Consider the following 25358-nt stretch of genomic DNA (forward strand, 5'->3'; position numbering starts at 1 on the left):
TTGCATTTCCAGAACTGTAGGAAGCCTTGGGATCTCTCCTAGGGAAAAAAAAATTGATCCACGGAGTAGGACTCTTTCTAAATTTATGGTTGGTTTTAGTAAATCTTTAAGAATCTTGGAAATATAGGAATGGATTATAAGATGGGGGGTTCTTACTTTTATAAATTGCTGGACCACATATATTCAAGTCATTTTGGGGGAAACGGACAGGAGCCCTTTTTACCAAATTCTAATGTCAGCATTGTGGTGAAGAAGAAGGTGGTTCAGAGCAAGATCTACTGTAAACTGAATCTGATCTTTGAGGTGGAGATGGGAGACAAAATTCAATGGAATCTTATTTTTGCACTTTCTGACTTATATTTTTTTCAGAATATTCTAAGTAACTGCTCATATTGACACTTCCTAGACACTGAAAAATTTACCCAAGTTACTGAGTTGGTACTAAGTTAACAAACATGTTTGAAATTAACTGTTTCAGAAACCTAAACTTCTCTAAAAATGTATTTAATTTATTCCATTTACACATATTTCTAAATTTCTCAGAAAATGAGAAAATGTGTCTGAAAATGCTTTGTAATCTATAAACCATTACATAAATCATAGATGATATTATCATCCTTTTCATTTAGCTCTTGAAAACCATAAAAATATCTATATAAGGAAATGTTAACAAGCAAGTATGGAATAACATAAAGAAGAAAGACCTGGGAGATACATGTCGTGAGGTGTTTGGAATTTCTCCCCAATTAAATTATAAACTCAGTTTCTCTCTTTATCAATTTTAGCTTTGCCCAAATATGTAACCAAGATATAAATCCAATTGCTGCATAAACTACTGAGAAAACAAAAATAGGAATTTCATTGCTAAAATCAGCTTCCTATGCTAGTTGACAGTGTATTCTAATTTTAAATGAGTAAAGCCATCTTTATTAAAGAGTTGATCAGAAGTGTGTCAAATGAGTACAACAATTTGCAAGCTAACACAATAATAACTGGTCAGTTTTTAATTGGCATTTTAATTAAATATATCATGTTGAAAAAAATCTGTCTTCTCTCTCCTTCATGAGAACAAAAAGACAAAAGGGAGAGGAGACTATTTCAGAGCATTTCTACTGACGTTCATGGTATTCTTCAGCTGATTCAGTATCAGCAAAAGAGAAACACGAGATTCCTTTCCCCAGTCACCAGGGCAGTGTGAAGAATTGTTCTATAAAAATACCTTTACTGTGTGTTCCTTCCCTGCTGGAGGGGGTCATGTTCATTTCATTCCGATACTGACACAGCCACACTGAAAGGTGGCTGGGTTGCTTGTCTGTCCAAATTCAAGTGTCTGGATTCAAAAAGAGACAAGAAAAAAAGAGATGTGAAAGAAAGTTCTAATTTAAAAACAGGGTTTAAGAACCCCTTCTTGCCTCGCCTGACTTTGAGGAGAAAATGTACAAATCTCCTGTATAATGCAATTAGATTTTAATTGCCTTTCCCCTATAAGCCCCAATTTGAATGCAACATTTATAGTTTGCCAAGAGTCTGATTTGGGTAGCATTTGAAAGTGATTTTTAAGCTTCACATTAAATCTTGATTATTCTTATAATGGAACTATCAGGGTTTTACATAAGGTCATCCTTCCCTTTGTGCCATGCAGAGAAATTTGACCAACCGCAGCCTTTCAGAGTTTCTCTTAATACTTCATTATCAACCTTTTATGTAAGGATCCCAAAAGCATTTAACAAATAGAGAACCACAATTTCTGCTTGGCTGTTCAATTGTAGGCTTTCCTGAAATTGCTGTCTAAAGGAGTCTATCAACAGAAATTCCTGAGCTTGAAAAAAAGAGAATAAAGATGACATTCACCTACAATCTGCAGTTTTTACTAGATATCTCAGTGCAAGACAATTAGGAGGAAAAAAGCATTCTCCACAGTTCCTTCTTGTTGGGACTTCTCTGAGAATAATTTAGTAACTTGAGATAAAATTCTTTTCTTTGAATTTGTTTTAATCCTAATGACTTAAGAAAGAGAGAGAAGGGGAATGTATGAGCACATGACACAGCCAAGCAGATGGTGATGGTTATAATGGTGGCCAGAGATAAGCCAATTTGACTTTTCACTTCCAATACTTGTATTTATCTGGAGTGAACAGACCTAGAACATGTTTTTTCTTAACTTTTACCTTCATTTTATTCCAAATGATGTCTCATAATGATACTAGGTCTTGCTTGGTACTATCCACTTCTCTTTCTTTCTGCTCCACTCAATCACCAAATCAGAAAGATGCACTGGGATGCAGATGTTAGCCCTGGCTCTGCCCTCAGGCTTTAAGAGAGGTTTTTAACTACCTCTCCTTCTTTACAAAGGAGTTAAACAGGGTCAGTTTCTTTTCTTCAGTAGAGAAAGAATTTATCTGAAAACTTAGGGTTTTAAGGCATCTTTGACATATATAATTCCTTGGTTCTCTGCAGGTGCATTTTTTTGGGTAACCTTTCTATGGCTCTTGAAGTTTCATCTGATAATGACATGCAAAACCCCTGATATGAGATTATGTGTGTGTGTTGGGAGTGGGGCTTGAGGCCATATTCTCACCGAACATCATCTATAGTTTATTATTTTTTGCATGTATGTGAAGCTATTTTTCATATAAATTATGAATAATAAAACAAACTCATTTAAAAATGATAGAATTCATGGTAATTTGTTGCATATTAAGTTTTTGTTGAGTTCTTCCCACTGACAGATATGGAAAGAACAGGTGCGATTGGGTGAGAATCCATTCCATTTCTTTAAGCTAAGAGGATTCTCATCCCCACAGAGGTTGGGGATTTTCAAAGTTGGGGACATAAAAAGTAAGGTGTGTGAAATTGCTTTGGAATCTGGAAAATAATATGCCAATATGAAAGATTCACATACCTAATAGCTTCCCTGCTCAATAAAAAAAGGTTTATAGTCCATTGAAAAAAAAATGGCTTGAGATTTGTGGAGGTGGATTAGGTTGGCAGCTGTACAGTAGGAAGTCCTTCCAAGGGCTTGCAACATGATTACTGAAATTTAATTTCCATTTTGTCATTGATGTCTCAACAGTGGAGCCATGCATTGTTTCTTTCAGAGTCTATCTCTTGCCACATATAATAATATTAATACAATAATTATTATTATTTACAGAGGCTGTGAGGTCTGGAGGAGACACTTCATTACAGCTTTTCTTACAAAACCAGTTTGTAGAAGTGATGATGACAATGCTCCATGATACATCTTCATTTTTGTGTGTGTGGATGATAATATTATACAAAGAAAGATCTTATTTTTATGATATTATAGAAAGAAAATTGGGCTTTCCTGGTGGCTCAGTGGTACAGAATTCACCTGCCAATGCAGGAGACGAGGGTTCGATCTCTGGGTTGGGAAGATCCCCTGGAGAAGGAAATGGCAACCCACTCTGGTATTCTTGCCTCAGAAATCCCATGGACAGAGGAGACTGGTAGACTACAGTCCATGGGGTCACAAAGAGTCAGACATGACTTAGTGACTAAACAACAATAAGCAAATCAGGGGTATTTTTTAAAAGGGTCAGAAGAAAAGAGGTTTCAAACCAAACCCTCTCTATTCCATGGAAAGAGTTTACTTTTTCCCCTTATTTCCCAGCTGGGACAATTGGTTTAATGCTACTCTATATTGGGTGATGCTATTATCTCCAGGACTATTAATAAAATCCCTTTTTCCTGGACTCCATTTACTCTTTTCTTTTTTTTTTTAATCCAACTCATATAATCAATTTCTCTTAATCTGCTGGCTGTTTATTACTTTTATAAATCAGGACATTTCTAAAGGATTTCATTTGCTCACATTTGGATGAAATGGGTTTTTGGCTAAAAGATTCCAAAGATTCCACCAGAACCTTGCCATCTACTCATCCTTAAAGACTTAGCTCAGGTAGTCCCTCCTCCAGGAAGTCTTCCTAGATTGAATTAGCTACCTCTGCCTCCATTTTTCATATTTTGTAGTTTAAAAATAGGAAGTTACCTGGCTTACTGAAGTTATTACTGCTATATAGCTATAGGCTCCTGAGAAAGGGGAGCTTATGATTAGCTTTGGCTTTGTCCCAGATTTGTCTTGGGACACAATCTATACTCAGGAATAATAATGATGTGAACCAATAGTTAGTGAGCATTCACTCTGTAACTTCGCCAAAGACACATAGCTTGTTAGTAGTGAGACAAGAATTTGACTCAACATCACTTGCTTTGCTGAACCACCAAACCATCCTGTGTCAGACAGGACTGCTTTGTTTCCTCTGCCCATGATTTGAGCTCAGCAGCCAGAATACTGGACTGTGCTCCTTCATACTATGGCCAGACTTCTTTCTCTGTCTGGCACTCCAATTCTTTTGGGAATTTTTAATGATATTAAATTTAGTCTGACAAACTTGCAGAAGTCTGGCACTGAGAAACAAAAGCTTATACCTGGCTAATATTTTTATTTTTAAAAATATTTCTTCTGTTAGCTTACTTAAATTGTCTCTTACATTAATTATCCATAGAATGCACTTTTATTTCATTCCTTTCATCTCATTGAAAACTATCTTCTACCTCTTGATTTTTTGGACTAGATATATGAAGTACTGGCTTTTGTCCCAAAACTCAAATTACCTGTTCTTTTCAAGATAGCAGGTTTGTGTTTGTATGGAGATCAGTGCAAAAACTTTTGTGCTATCTGTATTGCCTCTGATGTTAAAAGTTTACTTGCAACATAAGGAAGCTAGTTCTGACTATATTCTCCTAAGAATAAAGACATATATTTGTAGCATCTGTTAGAATTTCCAGGAGCCCAAGAATGATTATGGGTATCCTCCTTTTCATCATTTTTCATTTAACAGTTTTTAAATAAACACTTGGGAATCTTTAGAACTTTTTTGCCTTTTGATTATCAAAGTAACTAGCCAATAGTAAAAATAAATTACCCAATATTCCTAATTTAATTGCACAACAGGAGAAATATAGAATAAATATATGTGTTTATCTTAAACCAAACACACCCAAAAAACTCTTCCCTATTTCCATCAGAAAGGCAGAGGAAATTTCATAGAGTTTAGAGAGAGGGGGCAATACAATTTTTCTTAGGATAAACTCATTTTTGAGAAAGCAGAGGCTTTTTCTTCCTAGGTAAAAAGATCAGGCTGGGTTAATAGTTGGGGGAACTCTGAGCTTGTTCACATAAACAACATTCCCCACTGCCTCCCATTTGAAATATACCTACACTCTGAGGGCCTCTCGAAAGAAGCTACCATCCACTTTGGACAGACTCTCTAGTCTCATTATGAGCCAAACTTTTACGGTTTGTTTTTCTCAATCTTTATTGTTGGCTTTTGTTATTGATCATATCATTTCACTGTATGCTTCTAAGATCAGAGCTTTCTCCAGATGAAGGGAAATCAAACCATAAGGGGATCATTTAAATCCACTATTATCTGACCAGTTCAAATACACTTTTCTTAATAGGATATTTTCCCAACTTCAGCATCCTCTGGTACCAGCACACTGTGAGGCTATGTGCCAGCAATCTCAAAAAGACCCTGTAAGTGAGACAATAGTTCAATCTTTCTATGCAATTCCCTAAATGAAATTCTTATGTTTACTAGGTCAAGCTTAAACCATTCTTTGGAAGGAGAAATTCCCCTTCATTCAAAACTGTAATTATTTTTTGCTACCATAAATCACAGTCCTTTTGCTTTACTCAGGCCCTCCATATCAGATTTTGAAGATTTCATTTCATACTAATATCCAAGTTAATAAATAGTGGTAGTTGAACCGTTTTATCCCACCCGGCATTTCTTAATGTTAATCTAAGACATCTGGTAGAGACTAGATTGCACAGATAGTTGGTTCTGTTCAGACTGTTTATTCTATTGTTTAATTCTATATTATAAACATTTTCTTAGAAAGATAGAGTAGCATATAGAATGAACTGCCATAGTTCAACTTCAACAGTTATCAACTGCTGGCTCATCCTGCTTCATCTATACTTTCTATATTATTGTCAACTGCATATATTTCTCTTTGTCTAAACCTTCCATGGTAAATACTGCCATGGTTCAAAATAGGAAAAAGAAGGCTAGGAAAAGGATTCTTGTGCCTAAGAGATCTTGAGCCAGTAATTAGAGTGAATCTTGGGGAACATCATACAGATATGCCCTTGAGGGAAAATCAAGAATACAAATTAGTGAAAAGAGAAAATTTATTCAAACAGATATTTGAGTTTATTTCTATTTGAGCTGTGGCTGGTTAGCAAAGGCAACAGAAATTGATAGTTGGGTCAGACTGAGGAAAGAAAACGTTTACCATCCATTTGGATTTAGTTCCATTAAGTAATGAAAATGGTAACAAAGTGCCAACGCTTGCCAGTTTTCCCATCTTGAACTGGTCACCTAATCGTGTTGTAAGATAATTCTTACAGTTTCCATACAAACTTTCCTCCTTGATCCTGACACAAACCGATTGACTCACCCATCAATGCAACTGAGAACACAAATATTTTCTAAAGTCTATACTACAGGGACCAACGTTAAAGATCATAAAACAAAACAAAGTTTTCTGCCTTCATAACAATCCTGGAAGAGGTTCCTGCAATCCCAGGCTTTCTGGGAACAGTGGTTTGAGCTGTACCTTAGCAGCTTTCACTTAGAGACCATAGAACAGAGAATGAGTTCAGTTTATTCCCAGTTAGAGTCCTCATTTACATGCTAAGTGTTGAAGTGCTTTTTTGTAGCTCAGTGTTTCTCAGCAGAGTTTGTTACAATACATAAAGAAGGAGGGAAATGAGGACAGAAAGACCGCTCTATAAAATATCCTCGAATACAAATGCCTTTTCAGTTTCAAGGGAAAAGATTATCCCTTGAAAATTTGTGATTTCCTTGGGAAAGGAATCTGCCTGAGATTGTTTTGCAGAGACGCATGATACATTGTCGCCTGTGGGATATTACTGTGGGCTATTATATATTATTTTTGCTGTTGCCTTTGCCTTTGCTGGTAGTTACTTGGCAAGGGCTAGATCTGAGACAACATGGGATTTTAATACAAGCATTAAGGACAACTGTTAAAACTGAAGCATCTGTTTAACATTTCCTTCTTTATAGCCAAGTGATGTATAACACTTTTTCCTAGTATTTTAGGACACTGCATTATAATATAGAAAATTCACATTTATATAAAACAGTTTGAGAATTATTTATAGAGCTGAACCCCCTTTGAAGAACGAGAGGGAGTTTAAAACTATGAAAGAGATAATGGGGATATAGCCAAAAACGTTACTTTTTCCTTTCCTACTGATCTTGGAAAAAACCTTCACTTGTCCCCAGTCTTCACCGCAGTCATTTCTCTCTTTCCTTTCACATCCACACTCCTTCAGTGAATCTATGCTAGTTGCTTTCATTTCAGAACTATTTACTCGCTGTAATCTGGCCTCTCTTCTATTTCTTCATTGAAATACATCTCTCCATTGATATCACCTCTGTTCCCTCCTGACAAATTTTTAAGTTGGAGGAAGCTTATCTTTGAAATCCTGAATCCTTCTCTTCCCTTCAAGACTTTAAATATCTTGGGACTTCTACTTTCTAATCCCATCCAATGACTACATCGGAAAGAGCCCGATTTCAATTATTTCTACTTTACAATGTATAAGAATTAATCATGCTGGTCACTCTTGGAAAAGTCTGCATTTTAAACTTAACTCTCTCTAACTGTACAGTAAATTGTTTCTAGCTCAAATCTCCTTAGGTACTATCAGCAAAGGGAGTGAAAATGTTTGGATCAGTGAGATATTCTTGCAGTCACCAGTAAGGCTTGCCTTCTATGTATATAATTGTGTGTATGTACACATCTGTGTGCGTGCTCTGCAGGTCTGATGCTGCAGAGGCTAGAGTCACAATGAAATTTGCTCAGGAAGAGCTGTCCTTGGGTTTTCCCCGGCCCAGTGCATCTTGTAAATTCCATGGGGTGAAACACCTGACTGTTAGACATACATTCTAAGAGAAAGTTGTTTCACTGGGGCATTTGCCAGCAGCTTTGCTAGTCTGGACCCTCCCCTCAACCTTTCTCCTCCTTTCCCCTACACTCTCACTGTGCCAATTCACCAGCTCCAGCTGAAGATCTGTATCTACATTCATTTACCACTACTTCTCCTCTTCCCTGGGCTTCCCCCAAAGTTGTTATTATTATCAGACTGTCTTCCTGAAGCAGACCACCTAGGGCTTCATGACCCAGAGACTCTCTGTGGACCTCAAAGAGTAAAGAGAAGCCAAACCTGTTACTCAAGGACCTGTGGGGAGAGTGAACCAAGGAGGGGATCAGAGGGCATAGAGATGAACGTCCTGGGCATTGAGAAGAAAACACCAAATCCTGGAAAATTTTGTTTAGAACCTTTGTTTTTTGTTTTTTTAAAGAAAAGGTGTGTGGAAGGGGAAAAGGGAATCCTAACTTAAAGTGAAGCTATGTCAACCACTGGGGTTCCAATGTATCTGCTTACACTTGCCAATCAGTGAGGCTGGCCTGTAAGCCTTGCTGCATGAGACTGAGCTCTTTCCTGGGAGGCACTCTCGTACTGAAGGGAGAGCGAGTCGTGCCCACAAACTTGGTGCAGTAATAAGGTCCTGCTCATGCAAAGGGATGAGTAAGTCTGCAGGTAGCATGCTGGGTGCTCCTTCCTGGGCCTGCGCTGGTCTGTGCGGTGGGGCTCTACAGAATCAGGCATGTGTCCTCACAAGGGCTGCCACACCACTCAGAGCACGAGGTGATGGGCTACAGACCTCCTCATGGGCTATGCTAGTTTGGAGAAAGCCTACAAACAGGGAGAAATAAGTAAAACTAATTGGATAGTGTTTGCCCACAGTTAGATATAACTAAGAGTCCCCAGGTGGCGCTAGTGGTAAAGAATCCGTCGGCCGATGCAGGAGACATAAGAGATGTGGGTTCGATCCCTGGGTTGGGAAGATCCTCTGGAGGAGGGCATGACAACCCACTCCAGTGTTCTTGCCTGGAGAATCCCATGGACAGAGGAACTCGGCGGGCTCTAGAACTTCTGAGCAACTGAGCGTGCATGCATACAGGAAGTTCTAGAAAATTGCAGGTTCCCATTCTCTACTAGATATGCCTGCATGCACGAATGCTAAGTTGTTTCAGTCATGTCCAGCTCTTTGTGACCCCGTGGACTGTAGCCTGCCAGGCTCCTCTGTCCACGGGATTCTCCAGACAAGAATACTGGAGTGGGATGCCATGCCCTCCTCCAGGGGATCTTCCTGACCCTGGGATTGAATCCAAATCTCCTAAGTCTCCTGCATTGGCAGGAGGGTTCTTTATGCTAGTGCCACCTGGGAAGACTCTAGAACTTCCTAAGCGGATAAAATAAAGTACATTTCTTCAAATAGTATCAGGTGAAGAAGGGCTTTGAAAATCTGAGTGTATGGCTCTATGGATAATAAATGTTAGGTAAAAAAAGACGAACAAACAAACAAACTTGAAGGCTTTCCAAGAGCTAAAAGAGAAGCGGTGGCATTTGCATTTGGGATGATCCAAAGCCCCTCCTGTCCTGTACCAGCTCCCTGGGAAAATTTTGCTGGTGATCAGGCTAATTCTGGAATAGCCAATTCAGGAGGCCAGATAGCCCATGAAAAAAGCTGTGTAATGTTGGAAGCTGTGGGTGTTTATGCTCTAGATCAAAGAATTTTGCATTGTGGTTAGATTGTGGGCAGATTACAGCTACTGAGGTACTGCAAGTTTAGAAGGTCCCCAGAGCAGAGAAGCAATGGGGAAATGATTTAAAAAAAAAAAAAAAAAGTCCATAGGGCTCTGCTTCAGCAGTTACTCACAGCCTCAGAACTGCTAATGTATCTGTATCTATGGATGGTTGCTTAACAGGAGTTGAAAAGATATTTAATGATGAAGAAAACAGCAAGGACCTAAACTCACATTAAAAGGGAGGGGAAGGAACATGTTAATGTTGATATTACAGGGATTGTGAAGTCAAGACAAAAGGACACAATGTGGCCAGTCAGCCCAGATGGGAGCAAGTAAAAGCAGAGGTACTTCCAGTGAAACAGGAGAGATCTCAGAATGAATGATGGGGGGGAGGGGGTGGAGATCTGATTACTCTTTCAAATGTGTCTGGTTGGTAAATTAACTTGGAAGAAGAATGAAATAGCTTTAGAAGCTTGTAGGAAAAAGCATAAAGCAAAACATGAGTCACAGACTCCCTTCAGGGTTAATGACAAGAGTGTGGAGGTGCTCTGAGAATACAGAATATTAGTTATGGCATTAAAGACTTCTGTGAGTGAATGTAGTTAGCATGTTTCCTAGAGGACAGAGGGCCCCTAGATGAAGATCCAGAATCCTTGTGGGCATATCCCACTCTCTTCAAATAAATATTTTACTCTTGGTATGGGGAAGGTGGGCATAATGTGGAAGGTGGGCATAAACAGGGCAGCTGAAATCGCCAGGAAAAGACTGATACCAAGAAAAAACTGCAGGGAAGGAAGGAGATCCATGGTTTTCATTCTCAGTGCAGAGACTCAGCCTCTCAAGACAGGGACCAGCAAGAGCTTTGGAAATCGCCCAAACCAGAAGGTGCTCCATCCAGACAGGAAAGAAGAGAATGTCCACCTGTTTGTTACTGTTGCAGTTGGAGCAGCCATTTTCCAGAAGATCGAGGCAATATTTGAGTTTCTCAGGCCCTCAAATTATACCTAGGCATGGGATGCTTGTCGGCACCTCCTTGTTCTCCCCTAACCAGTGCTTCTCAAAGCGGACTCGCAGGATCACCAGCAATACAGATTCTACCCACTCTCCCAACAACACTCTACTGTTCAACAAAAGTCTCTGGACCTGCGGGCCTTCATGTTTAATAAACTCCCCAAAAGATTCTCATGCACTCTACAGATAATATATCTGGATTGATTTTCAAAGCCTGTAATGAAGTCCATTCTCCAAATCTTTGGCACTCCAGATTATGTATATATACATGTCGTGATTTTTACATAATTATTATAAAAGATTTGCAGAAGGTTGCAAAGAAATGTTCAGGGAAGTTCTATGCCCTCTTTCCCCAGTCTCCCCCAGCATTAACATCTTACAACTATAGTATGATATCCATAAAGCTTATTCAGACTTTACCAGTTCTACATACACCACAGTCAGCACTTCACTGTCCTAGATAATGGAATATCTCTAAAAGATCACCAAAGCAAGACAGACGGGAGGAGAAAGGAGGTTGGGAAAGAATCAGGTCCTGTCCAGGTCAGGCACTATGGCCACCTGACAGTTAAAGGGGACTGGTACAGTGTGTCTGTGGCTTACACCATTTCCCACTGTGACTAACAGTAAAGCCGGGGCAGGTCTGAGGAGACGCCCTCATCAAATTCACCGTCTTCAGGCATCTGAAGACAAGGGAAGGGCTGGAGCTTCAACTGAAGTCTTATTGAGGAATCATCCTGCTTCTCTGGCTAAAATCCAAGTCTCCGCGTCTTTGCTTTTGAGCCACTGGAAACTGTTAGCTTCCAAGGTAATAGTCTTCCCTAAAATCAGAAATCCTTTAGAGTTATTATAGGAGTGGAAGTGGTCCAGGGTGGGTGAATCAATAATGGCCAGAGTGCCAAGACTAAGCACACTGCTCTTAGGTGGGCAAAGCACTATTTTCACGAGATCCCTAAAGGCTGATCCCAAGAAAAGTACTGAAAGAACACTACAGAGCCTAATACTTAAAAAAATTTCCCATTTCCTTGCAAAGATGACACCCTTTGAAAGGGTCACCGTATGAAGGGGTTTCAGGCTGGGATCACTGCTCAGATTTAGCATATTGGAGGCAGATCAGGAAAACTGAGAGGGTTCAGGCCCCAGAAGTTTATCTAAAGGAGTAACTATGGTGTCTTCCTAAGAGAGTATTCTCTCTAAAGGAAGGAAATTGAGAAGATCAACTCTTAAATCTGGTCACTGGAATTGTGAGCAAGCCCCTCAGTTTCAGTCCAGTGAAGGAGGTTGGAGGGTGACCAGGAAGGGGTTATAAGCAAAAACAAAAGAACAGTTTCATGAAACCCTGTAAGACTTGTACACAAACAGCAGTTTTGATACCAAGTGGAAAAGTAAAACTCTAAAAGGGGTGCCCTGACATTTAAAAAATAGACTTTTAAAAGGAGAAGTTTTAAGTTTACAGAAAATTAGAGCAGAGAGTACAGAATTCACATCTATCTGCTCCCCTTCTCCCCTGCACAGTTCTCCCAATTATTAATATCTTGCATTAGTGTGGTACATTTGTTTGTCCCTGCTTTTTCATCTGTTGAGCCCAATGTGCGCAGCAACAGTAACCCAAAATGTACCCAGGGGACGTGGTGGTAGACAAAGCAGAGCCTGGCAGATATGGGTGCCTGGTGGGCATGAAGCCAAAGAGAGCATTATAGCAATGGAATAATAGAAAAGCAGCAGAGACAAGGTGACAGTTAACTGAACCTTTTATGACTGTGGGTAAAACACCCCTAAAACCTCCAAGAAATATCAAGAAATTTTCAGGGATCGGGAGTCCTCAATTAGCATGTGGGACTAAAAGCAAGAGAAATATGAGTTGCAGAAAAGCACAGCAGTAAGGGAGTACATGCTCCAGAAATCAGACCGACTAGGTCCCAACTCCGTCTTTACCATTTAACTAGCTGTGTGACACTGGCTAACACTCCGCTTCTGTTCCTGTGACTGTAAAATGGAAGACACACTAGCTTCTAGCTCATATACTTGTTGTAATAATTATGTGAGCTTAAAACATGTAAAGTACTAAAAAGAGTATTTTGTGTGCGCAGAATAAACACCCAATAAGTCGTGCAGTAACTACTCCATGGGGTTGTTATAAAAAAATTGAAAATGATGATACAGGTAGAGCACCCAAAAGAGTTCCTTATATATCTTATAAATTCTAATTATTACTTGTGTGATAAAAATTAAACTTTATACGGGATTAGTATATATACCGGAGGACTAACCAAAGGAGAGGAAACAACTGTAAAATTTTTATTTGGCAGCGTAAAAGCAAAACTAACTACAGTTATTTATGTAAATTACTTGCTACTTATGCCTAATTGCTATGAAGCACAATAACAATTATACATAGCATTAAGTGTGTAAGATTAACGTTGCTAAAAGTTTTGATTATAACATCAACCTCTGTGCACATATGCTCAGTGTTCATTGATGCTCTTGTGGAATGATCTGCTAATGTACCACACTCATCTGCTCAGTGGGAGCACAGGCTTGCCACAAACTTTTTTCTCATATCCCCCCAAATCTTTTTTTAGTCCTTTTTATCCTAGATTTTTCTGTTGATTCTGATGATCCTCTCATTATTTTTGCAAAATCTTTTATTTTTATTGGGTGCTTGCTATGTTCAAGGTACTATATTGGGAGCTGGAGGGGATACAATGATAACTAAGACAGCCTCTACTTCAAGTTGAGTATAAGGGAATAAAGGAAAACCTTTATATGAGGCAGAAGAAAGTTGCTGTGAGTCTTCAAGAAACTGGTTGTGGCTTTTGAGTTAGATACTAATTTAAGAATAAGTAAGATTTTTTACATATTCAGTTCAGCTCAGTTCAGTCGCTCAGCCGTGTCTGATTCTTAGTGATCCCATGAACCGCATCATGCCAGGCCTCCCTGTCCATCACCAACTCCCAGAGTTTACTCAAACTCATGTCCATCAAGTCAGTGATGCCATCCAATCATCTCATCCTCTGTCGGCCCCTTTTCCTCGCGCCTTCAATCTTTCCCAGCATCAGGGTCTTTTCAAATGAGTCACTTCTTCACATCAGGTGGCCAAAGTATTGGAGTTTCAGCTTCAGCATCAGTCCTTCTAATGAATATTCAGGACTGATTTCCTTTAGGGTGGACTGGTTGGGTACCCTTGTAGTCCAAGGGACTCTCAAGAGTCTTCTCCAACACCACTGTTCAAAAGCATCAATTCTTCGACTCTCAGCTTTCTTTATAGTCCAACTCTCACATCCATACATAACTACTGGAAAAACCATATCTTTGACTAGACAGACCTTTGTTGGCAAAGTAATGTCTCCACTTTTTAATAGTCTGTCTAGGCTGGTCATAAGTTTTCTTCCAAGGCAGCAAGCATCTTTTAATTTTGTGACTGCAGTCACCATCTGCAGTGATTCTGGAGCCTGGAAAAAATAAAATCTGTCACTGTTTACACTGTTTCTCCATCTATTTGCCACGAAGTGATGGGACCAGATGCCATGATCCTAGTTTTACGAATGTTGAGCTTTAAGCCAACTTTTTCACTCTCCTCTTTCAATTTCATCAAGAGGTTTTTTAGTTCTTCTTCACTTTCTGTCATAAGGGTAATGTCATCTGCATATCTGAGGTTATTGGTATTTCTCTTGGCAGTCTTGATTCCAGCTTGTGCTTCATCCAGTCCAGTGTATCTCATGATGTACTCTGCATATAAGTTAAATAAGCAAGGTGAAAATATACAGCCTTGATGTATTCCTTTTCCTATTTGGAACCAGTCTGTTGTTTCAAGTCCAGTTCTAACTGTTGCATCCTGACCAGGATACAGATTTCTCAAGAGGCAGGTCAGGTGGTCTGGTATTCCCATCTCTTGAAGAATTTTCCACAGTTTGTTGTGATCCACACAGTCAAAGGCTTTGGCACAGCCAATAAAGCAGAAATAGATGTTTTTCTGGAATTCTCTTGCTTTTTTGATAACCCAGCAGATTTTGGCTATTTGATCTCTGGTTCCTCTGCCTTTTCTAAATCCAGGTTGAACATCTGGAAGTTCATGGTTCACATACTGTTGAAGCCTGACTTGGAGAATTTTGAGCATTACTTTACTAGCGTGTGAGATGAGTGCAATTGTGCAGTAGTTTGAGCATTCTTTGGCATTGCCTTGGAATGAAAACTGAACTTTTCCAGTCCTGTGGTCACTGTTGAGTTTTTCATATTTGCTGGCATATTGAGTGCAGCACTTTCACAGCATCATCTTTTAGGATTTGAAATAGCTCAACTGGAATTCCATCACCTTCACTAGCTTTGTTTGTTGTGATGCTTCCTAAAGCCCACTTGACTTCGCATTCCAGGATGTCTGGTTCTAGGTGACTGATCACACCATCGTGATTATCTGAGTCATGAAGACCTTTTTTGTATAGTTCTTCTGTGTATTCTTGCCACCTCTTCTATCTTCTGCTTCTGTTAGGTCCATAGCATTTATGTCCTTTATTGTACCCATCTTTGCATGAAAAGTTGTTTGGTATCTCTAATTTTCTTGAAGAGATCTCTAGTGTTTCCTATTCTATTGTTTCCCTCTAGTTTTTTGCACTGATCACTGAGGAAGGCTTTCTTATCTCTCCTTGCTATTCTTTTTTACATATCAATTGAGGTATAATTCATGCATTATAAAATTTACCCACTTAAAGTATACACACCAATGGGTTTCAGGATATTAAAAAAATCTGTACAACCCTCACCACAATCTATTTTAGAACATTTTCATCACCTTAAAAAGAAATCCCTTATCCATTAGCAGCCATGTCCCATTCTTCCACTTGTTAGTCCTTGGCAACTACTAATCTACTTTCGGTTTCTATGGAATTGTTTGTTCTGGACATTTGCATAAAGAGAATCATATAACATATGGCCTTTTGTGTCTGACTTTCATTTAGAATGATATTTTCAAGGTTCACTCATGTAGCATTAGTACTCCATTCCTTTTTATGGTCAAATAATATTCTATCGTATGAATAGACCACAGTTTATTCATCCATTCATCACTTGATAGACATTTGGGTTGTTTTCACTTTTTGGCCATCATGAATAATGCTGCTATGAACACTCATGTATTACAACTTTTTGTTGGACACATGCTTTTAATTCTCTTGAGTAAATGTCTAGGAGTGGAATTGCTGGGTCATATAGTAACTCTATGATTAGCCCTTTGAAGAATTGCCAGACTATTCTCCAAAGTAGTTACACTATTTTGTAATCCCACCAGCAATGTATGAAGGTTTTGATTTCTCCATCCTTGACAATACTTGCTATAGTTTTTTTAATTTTTTAGTTTAGTGGGTGTGAATTCTTGCTGTGTTTTTTATTTGTATTTTCATGATAACTAACAATGTGGCTTCCCTGGTGGATCAGTAGTAAAGAATCTGCCTACAGTGCAAGAGTCACAGAAGATGTGGGTTCGATCCCTGGGTTGGGAAGATCCCCTGGAGGAGGGCATGGCACCCACTCCAGTATTCTTGCCTGGAGAATCCCATGGACAGACTATAGTTCATAGGGTTGCAAAGAGTCAGACATAACTGAAGTGACTTAGGACGCATGCAGTGATGTTTGGCATCTTATCATGTAGTTAGTGGCCATTTGTACACCTTCTTTGGAGAAATTTTTATTCAGATTCTCTGTCCATTTTATTTTTCTTTCAATTAATTTTTATCAGAGTATACTTGCTTTACAATGTTGTGCTAGTTTCCAGTGTAGAGCAAAGTGAATCAGCTATGTGTATACATATAACTCCTTTTTTTTGGATTTCCTTCCCATTTAGGTCACCACAGAGCATTGAGTAGAGTTCTTTGTGCTATACAATAGGTCCTTTGCTCATTTTCAAATTGAGCTATTTGCCTTTTCACTCTTTAGCTGAAGTGCTCTTTATATGTTCTGGGTAGTGTCTAACCAGATATATAACTTGTAGACATTTTCTTCCATTCTATGGGGTGTCTTTTTACTTTCTTGAAGCATAAAAGTTTTTAATTTTTACTAAGTCTAATTTATCTATATTTTCTTTGATGATATGTGCTTTTGGTATATCTTAGAAACCATTGCCTGATTCCAGGTCATGAAAAATTAAAACTGTGTTTTTGTCTAAGAGTTTTGTAGGTTTAGCTCTCACACTTAGGTCTATAATTCATTTTTAGTCAATTTTTATGTGGTATGAGGTAGAGATCCAACCTCATTCTTTTGTATATGGATATCCAGTCGTCCCAGCACTATTGGCTGACAATACTAAGAATAGATAAGATTAATGGAACAGCATAATCAAAGGCATAGAGGCATGAATGCATGGATTTCCAAGAATAGCAACTGGTTAGGCCTGACTAGGGGCTTCCTGGTGGCTCAGACGGTAAAGAACCTGCCTGCAATGCAGGAGACTTGGGTTTAATCCCTGGGTTGGGGAGATCCTCTGAAGGAGGGCATGGCAACCCACTCCATGTATTCTTGCCTGGAGAATCTCAAGGACAGAGGAGCATGGTGGGCTACAGTCCATGGGGTCACAAAGAGTTGGACAGAACTGAGCTACTAAGCACCACAGAGGCCTGACTAGAGGACTAGACAAGAAGGGGTGTTCAATGGGAAACGACAATGGAAAGGGATGTAGAGTCAGATTATGGAGGGTCTTAAGTGGCCAGAGGTGGAGAACTATAAAAGATTCTTGAGTAGGATGACACTGGAATCAGGCTTTCGGAAGATTGATCAAGCTCAGACCACACCTGACAGGAACTGGATAAAAACTGTTAAGTAGAGAGGTTAATCACTAGAGTTCTACAGTGGTTTAGTCAGGGGTCACAACTCAGGCTGCAACAGTGAGTCACTGAGACAATGAGAAAGAAAAGAGGGAACTTGTATGTGAAAAATATTACAAAGGTAAGATACACTCGGGTTTTAATAACTGGTTGGATGCCGAGAATGGATTGAGAGAGACTGGGCGGTGGGGGTAGGGCAGGGAGGAAACAGTGAAGCCAGGAGAAGTGGCTAGTTGACAGGGAAGATGATTTAACTTTTAAATATTCTGTCCTCCATTGTTTACTGGCTATTTCTATTTCTTTTGGGATTTATGTTGTTCATGTCCTTTTTTTAAAAAAAAAAGTGTGTTCTTTTAATATGTAAGAGCTCTTCATGTGTCATATATTGTAAGCATTTCCCCCAATTTGTCATATGTCCTATACAAGTATTATGTCGTCTGACCCTCTCAATAGCCTCTGAAGTTGCCACATCATAACCCCATCAGTTATAGTTGAGGTTAACTGAGCACAGACTAGTCTCTTTCCCAGGGTCACACAGTTAATAAGTAGCAGAGCTAGGACACCAACCCTCTGGCTCTAGAACTTCCTCTCTCAGGTTTTCTGCCTCATAATAAGGCAAATTTAGTAATAGTTTCCTAGAGAATCATCTGTACTTTAAACAAATTTTAAAGAAAATAGGGTATATTTAAATCTTTTATAGTATTCTCTTTGCACACACCAACTTAATTGTATGTATTTGTGTTTCTCTTTTCTTGATGGCTCTAGCTAGAGACTTGCTGTCTTTTTATCTTTCAAAGACAGCCCTATAAAACTACCATTTTTCTGGCTTCTAACTCTTTTAACTTTTGCTCTTATCTTTTTTATTATAGTTCCCTACTTTTCTTACGTTCACTTTGCTGATTTCAAGAACACATAGCAACATTTTTTTAACTTAAAAAAAAAAGTACTTAGAGTTTTTCTCTTAATAGTGACTTTTAACCAGCAAGAGAAGGGGGAGGAAGGCTAATTATAATTTCCAGGAGGACTTTTTCACAGATAATCTACTATTCTCTTGTCCCTTGCACCAAATGCCCATCCCACCCCAACCTATGAGGAATATACTATTTTAAGGGTGCTTTCTAATAGCTGTGTGTTTCCCCTGTAAGAAAAAACTCAAGTTTTAACCACATCCCATGAGTCTTCACATGATATTCTCACTGTTAATATTTAAATAGGCATTGAAGTTATTTGGAAGGTGTGCTTTTTCATATTAAATGGTAAAAATTAAGAAAATAAACATACTGTCATCACAATCTGAAGCATTCCCAGTAGAGAAGTCTAGCATTTGTTTGAAAACGTAGCTCTGGACCTCAAGATGGAAGTCAGGGTTGGAGGTAAAGATTTGGGAGATATTGCATATTCATGGTGGTAAGACCTTGAGCATGAATGAAGGATTCTCTCCTTTCCCCATCTCTCTAGATTGCTGTTCCTTCTGAGTTTCCTCAGATGATACTTCTTCCTGCTCCCACCCCTAAATGTGAGTTTCTTTGTTCTTTCATTCAACAAATATTTATTAAATGGTTACTATCCTCAGGCACTGTTCAAGGCATTGATAATATCTGGTGAACAAAACAGACCAAAAGAAAAAACAAGGGGGAAAAAAAAAACCCTTGCTTAATGAAGCTTACAATCTAGTGGAAGGAGAATATACAAATAAAGATGTAAAACATGGCATTTAGATGATGAAAAGTGCCATGGAGAAAAATAGAGCAGAGAGAGGGAGTGGAAGAAGTTGTAATTTTTAAATAGATGATCCAGGAAAGCCTCAGGGAAAATGACACGTTTGATTAAAAGGCCGGCGCAAGTGAAGGAACAAGCTATGTGGTTATATGGGAAAAGCATTCCAAACAGAAAAGATAGCCCATGCAATAGCCCAGAGGCTGGAGAGTACCTGGTGTGCTGGAGGAACAAGAGGACCAGTCTGGCTGGAGCAGATTAAGTGAGGGGAGAGTAGCAGGAGATTAGACCAGAGGCATAACTGGGTACCAGATTGCATAGGATCTCATAAACCACAATAAGAATTTGGCTATCATTCTATGTGAGATTTAAGAATCAAAACAAAACACTAGAGGGTTTTGAGCAGAGTGGCAAAAATTTGATTTATATTTTAAAGGGATCACTTTTAAAGGGATCAATCATTTTGAGCATAGATTATGGGAAGAATAAGGGTAGAACCAAGGGGTTCAGTTAGCAGGCTATGACAACAGTCCAGGCAAGAGATAATGACAACTTGGACCAGGGTGACAGCAGTGAAGGTGTTGGGAACTGGTTAGAATCTGGATATATTTTGAACTGGAGCTGGCAGGAGCTGATGACAGACTGAACACAGGATGTGAGAGAAAGAAAAGAGTTAAAGATGACACCCAGCAGTTGGAAGAAAGAACTGTTCTTTCCTTAGATGAGGAAGACAAAGGGAGGAGCGGGTTTGAAATGGTGACAGTGAAGATCAAAACTGTTTGGACATGTTAAGTTTGAGCTGCCCATTAAAGCCTGAAGTGATGTCAAGAAATATAGTTGGGGGAATTCCTGTGGTCCAGTGGTTAGGTCTGACTTTCCATTGCAGGGGTCCCAGGTCCAGTCCCTGGTCAGGGAAGTAAGGTCCTGTAAGCCATACAGCATGGCCAAAACATAAATATATAAATAAATAATGCTTCAAACCCTAGTTCCTTTATAAATATATATATAATCTCCCTGGTGGCTCAGTCGGTAAAGAATCTGCTTGCCATGTGAGAGACCCAGGTTTGATCCCTGGGTCGGCTGGTAAAGAGAATAGCAATCCACTCCAGGTTTCTTGCCTGGAGAATTCCATGGACAGAGGAGCCTGTCAGGTTGTAGTCCATGAGTTCACAAAGAGTCAGACACTACTGAGTTTTATATATTATATGCATTTATGCAAATCTGGAATTTAACAAAAGGTCTGAGAAGAGCTGAGAGGGTCCAGAAAGACACAAACCCTTTGACACCAGCCTGGGTTGTGCCATCAGCAACTGTATGTAAAGGGAATGGGAAGCTTACATCTCCATGTAGTAGTAGTATGCTGCTTGAACCACATTCTGTAGAGCTGTCTCCCACTGTCTGTTAGCATCTTTCCTTTAATCATATTACTGTCCCTAGGTGGCACACATATACACTTAAATTCCTTCCTCTTTGGCTCTCCTCACATTACACACTCACTATGCCTTCTATAATCCATATTCTATGTCACTCCCTAAAAGGACATATAAGACTGCAAACTTAATCAATAAATGTGTGGGTTCTGACTGATCCACCCACCAGCCCTTCTCATCTCTCTCCCTTTCCTCAGGCTTCCCTATTCCCTGACACAGCAATATTAGAATCAGTCCAGTTGAAAACACCACAATGATCTCTAAGTGTTCCAGTGAAAACAAGAATCACTCATTTTAAATCAAAAGCTATAAATTATTGTTTAGTGAGGAAGTTAGGCTTCTTTCCCAAACACTGAATGCAAAGGAAAGGTTCTTAAGGAAATTTAAAGTGCTGCTTCAGTGAACACAAGAATGATAAGTGAGGGGCTTCCTTGGTGGCTCAGTGGTAAAGAATCTGCCTGCCAATCAAGGCAGAAGACACAGGTTCGATCACTGATCCGGTAAGATCCCACATGCCAGGTAGCAACTAGCCTGTGCACCACAACTACTGAGCCTGTGCTGTAGAACCTGGGGGCCACAACTACTGAGCCCATGTGTTGCAACTACTGAAGTCCACACGCACCTTAGAGACTGTGCTCCACAGCAGAAGCCACAGGAATGAGAAGCCTGCACCCAGCAACAGGAGAATGGCCCCCGCTCTCTGCAGCTACAGAAAAGCCTGCACGGCAATGAGGACCCAACACAGCCCCCCCCCCCCAAAAAAGGAATGATAAATGAAACAGTCTATATGGAGAGAGTATTAGTATTAGTGGTCTGGATAGAAGATCAAACCAGCCACAACATTCTCTTAAGCCAAAGCCTAACCCAAAGCAAGGACCTAAGTCTTTTTAATTCTGTAGAGCCTGAGAGAGGTGAGGAAGATGCAAAAGAGAAGTTTGAAGCTATCAGAGGTTGGTTCGTGAGGCTTATGAAAAAGAAGCCATCTCTATAATATAAAAATGCAAGGGCAGACAGCAAATGCTGATGTAAATCTGCAGCAAATTATCCAGATTCCAGATCTAGTCAAAATAATTAATGAAGGAAGCTAAATTAAACAATGGATTTTCAATGTAGATGAAACAGCCTTCTACTGAAAGAATATGCCACCTAGGACTTTCGTAGCTAGAGAGGAAAAGTCAATATCCAGTTTCAGAACTTCAAAAGAAAGGTTGACTCTTGTTTGGGACTAAGGCAGCCTGTGATATAGACTGAAGTCAATGTTCATTTAACCTTTTGAAAATTCCAGGGCCCTTAAGAATTATGCTAATTCTGCCCTATAAATGGAACAATAAAGCCTGGATTACAGCACATCTGCTTGCAACATTGTTTACTGAATATTTTAAGCTTAATGTTGAGAACTATTACTCAGAAAAAAACAGATTATGTTCAAAATATGACTGCTCACTGACAATACACCTGAGAACTCTGATGGAGATGTAAAGTGAGATTAATGCTATTTATCATGCCTGCTAACACAACATTCATTCTTCAGCCCATGAATCAAGCGATAATTTTGACTCTCAAGTCTCATTATTTAAGAAATACATTTTATAAGGCTATAACTGCCATGAATGAGTCCTCTGTACAAAGTTAATTGAGAACCTTCTGAAAAGGCTGGACCATTCTAGATAACTAAGAACATTCAGGATTCATGGGAAGATGTCAAAACATCAAGTTTAACAGGGGTTTGGAAGAAGTTGATTCCAATCCTCATGGATGACTTTGTGAAGTTCAAGATTTCAGTGGAGGAAATAACTGCAGGTGGAAAAAGAACTAGAATTAGAAGCAGAGTTTGAAGATGTGACTGAATTGCTGCAATTTCATGATAAAAGTTCAATGGATGAGAAGTTGCTTCTTATGGATGAGCAAAGAAAATGGTTTCTTGAGATGAACTCTACCCATGGTGAAGAGGCTGTAAAGATTGTTGAAATGACAACAAAGCATTCAGAATATTACATAAACTTAGTTGATAAAGCAGTGACATTATTTGAGAGGATTGACTCCAATTTTGAAAGAAGTTCTACTCTGGGCAAAATGCTATCAAACAGAACTACATACTACAGAGGAATCATTCATGAAAGGAAGAACCAATCAATATGGCAAAATTTATTGTCTTATTTTAAGAAATTGCCATATCTACTCCAGCCTTCAGCAACCACCACCCCGGTCAGTCAGCAGACATCAACATCAACGCAAGACCCTCTACCAGCAAAAAGATTATGACTCAGGAAGCCTCAGGTGATGGTTAGCACTTTTAACAATAGGTTTTTTTTTTTTTAGAACTTCCCTGGTGGGCCAGTGGTTAAGAATCTGCCTGCAGGGGACTTGGGTTCAATCTCTGCTCGGGGAAGATTCCACATGCCATGGGGCAACTAAGCCTGTTCACCGTAACTACTAAGTCAGCGCTTTAGAGCCTGTGCTCTGCAACAAGAGAAGCGGTGGCAATGAGAAGCCCACACACCACAGTGAAGAGTGGCCCCTCCTCCCACAACTAGAGAAAATCGGCATGCAGCAACGAAGACCCAGCACAGCCAAAAATACATAAATGTCAAGGTTGTAAAATCCATTAAAAAATAAAGTATTTTAAAATTAGGGTACATACATTGTGTTTTTTTAAGACGATGCTATTGTACACTTAATAGACAACAGTATAGTGTGAACATAGCTTTTGTATGTACTGGGAAACAAAAAAATTCATGTTATTGGCTTTATTGCAATATCTGCTTTATTGCAGTGGTCTGAAACCAAACCAGGAATGTCGCTGAAGTAATTCTTAAAACTCTTGGCATCAGAAATGAGTTGGTGTATCTCTATTATGCTCTGTGGTTTTTCTCTCTTCTAGGTCAGTGAACAATTTCCTGATGACTGGTCCAAAGGTAAGAAAAAAATTCCTTTGATTTATTTGGACTTCACTTAGCTTCTTGACTGAAGACTACACATGTCAATTTCTTTTCATTATATCCACATCTTTTATTATACTGTGTATCTTTTAGGCAGAAAAACTGTGGCACAGAAAGGGATACACTCCAAATCACACAGCAAACTAACGTCAGAGCCAGGACAAGAACTCAGGAATATTGACTCTGAATTTATGGCCAGAATAAAAGTTTTCTTCCATAATGTCAGGCTATAGTCAGCAATCCTTCTCAGGGCGGGATGGGGAGGGGGTGCGCAGGGGGGCAGGCCATCCTCCATCTTTAAAATGCTGGCATTCTACTACATGATCTCTAAGAATATTTCCAGCTACAAAATGTCCTCTTCATAGGATGAAAACAGTTGGAAATTCATGAATCATGTAACTGAGTCTCATTTTGAAGTGACAGAGTACAGTGAATAGAGGTAGTGAGGTCTAGAGTCTAATGAAACACCAGTTTCATTCCTACTTCCACCATTTGCTAGTGGTGGGACCTTGAGCAAATTGTTTTAATCACCTTCCTGAGCCTTAGGTTACTATTCTATAAAATGGTACCAATTTCACAAGGTTATTTGCGATGCTACATTAGACAGCATATTGAAAGTGCTTACTCTGTCATTAATTTGGAGGAGTGGGAAAGTGTGCAGGAAAAGATGCGCTTGGCCACTTTAAGGCAAACGCCTACCAAGTTCAGCTGCTATGAGTCTGAAGTTTGACACCTGTGTCCCTGCAGGCTTACCTGATCTACTCCAGCAGCGTGGCAGCTGGTGCCCAGAGTGGAATTGAAGAATGCAAATACCAGTTTGCTTGGGACCGCTGGAACTGCCCTGAGAGAGCCCTGCAGCTGTCCAGCCACGGTGGCCTTCGCAGTGGTAAGGAAAGCTTCAGCCACAGGTCCCTGGACCCCTTGGCCACAGGTTAGAGCCCCACTCTCCAGGGATGGAACCTAGCCTCCTCTCTACCTTTGTTCCTCAGCTGGTCTCTGCTCTCAGGTCGTCTCCCTCTCTAGTATCTTCTCTGTTTTTTGCTCCAGCTCCTCTTTTTCTTTACTGACACCCTCTCTACTCAACAAATGGCCCTTGCCTCATCCCCAATCCTATACCATCTGCAGCCTCCTAGCTTCCTCAAAATATAAATAGATAGGTAGAGGTCATATATTTTCACACTTCTTCGCCTCTTCCTTTAGCAGGCTCAGTAGAGAGGTACAGGGCAAGTAGAAACTGACTTGGAGACCAGATTCCCATACAGAAGATTGAAAAGTGGCCATGCCCGGAAATGATTCAGGACTAGCTGGCACCTCTCAGAAGCCTCTCAGACTTCGATGTTCCAAGAGAAAGTGGGGATGGGTTCTTTACAACCTGACCTTCAGATTCTTCCCTATTTCTTTCTTGGTCTCTTTCCAACCTAAATGCCACCCATATCAACAATACTCTAAACACTCAGTCGTAAAATGTGTAACCTGAAAAGATGGGAAGAGAGAAGAGCTGAGCCGAGACCAGGACTGGGGCAGATCCTGGAAGACAGTAAGGTACATTATAAAGATGGCAAGATATTGGGTTGGCCAAACAGTTTGTTGGGGTTTTCCATAAGATCCTGTGGAAAAACCTGAACTAACTTTTTGGCCAACCCAATAGAATGGAGTAGAGTGAGGAGGGTATAATGATGATATTAAAGGTATGTCTTTGGGCTATAAGTCCTCCCTCTAACTCCCTCAATTTTTGG

The 25358-nt window shown here is 39.6% G+C and overlaps 2 protein-coding genes across 3 annotated transcripts in view; one reads left to right on the top strand and one right to left on the bottom strand.

Moving 5' to 3' along the window:
* The window catches only part of SEC31B (SEC31 homolog B, COPII coat complex component), a 74771-nt gene that overhangs the window by 7721 nt on the left and 41692 nt on the right, over positions 1-25358 (bottom strand). For both annotated transcript variants that reach the window (XM_070470025.1, XM_070470024.1), the window contains one exon: positions 1220-1330. In XM_070470025.1, coding sequence (XP_070326126.1) covers positions 1259-1330 — 72 coding nt within the window. In that variant the 3' untranslated portion in view covers positions 1220-1258. The remainder of the gene's footprint in view (positions 1-1219; positions 1331-25358) is intronic.
* WNT8B (Wnt family member 8B) overlaps positions 1-25358 on the top strand; it is a 28933-nt gene that overhangs the window by 426 nt on the left and 3149 nt on the right. The window contains exons 2-3 of the mRNA XM_020870638.2: positions 23565-23598; positions 24370-24508. Coding sequence (XP_020726297.2) covers positions 23565-23598; positions 24370-24508 — 173 coding nt within the window. The remainder of the gene's footprint in view (positions 1-23564; positions 23599-24369; positions 24509-25358) is intronic.

Source organism: Odocoileus virginianus, chromosome 7 (assembly GCF_023699985.2).
Source record: "Odocoileus virginianus isolate 20LAN1187 ecotype Illinois chromosome 7, Ovbor_1.2, whole genome shotgun sequence".
Taxonomy (NCBI): Eukaryota; Metazoa; Chordata; class Mammalia; order Artiodactyla; family Cervidae; genus Odocoileus; species Odocoileus virginianus.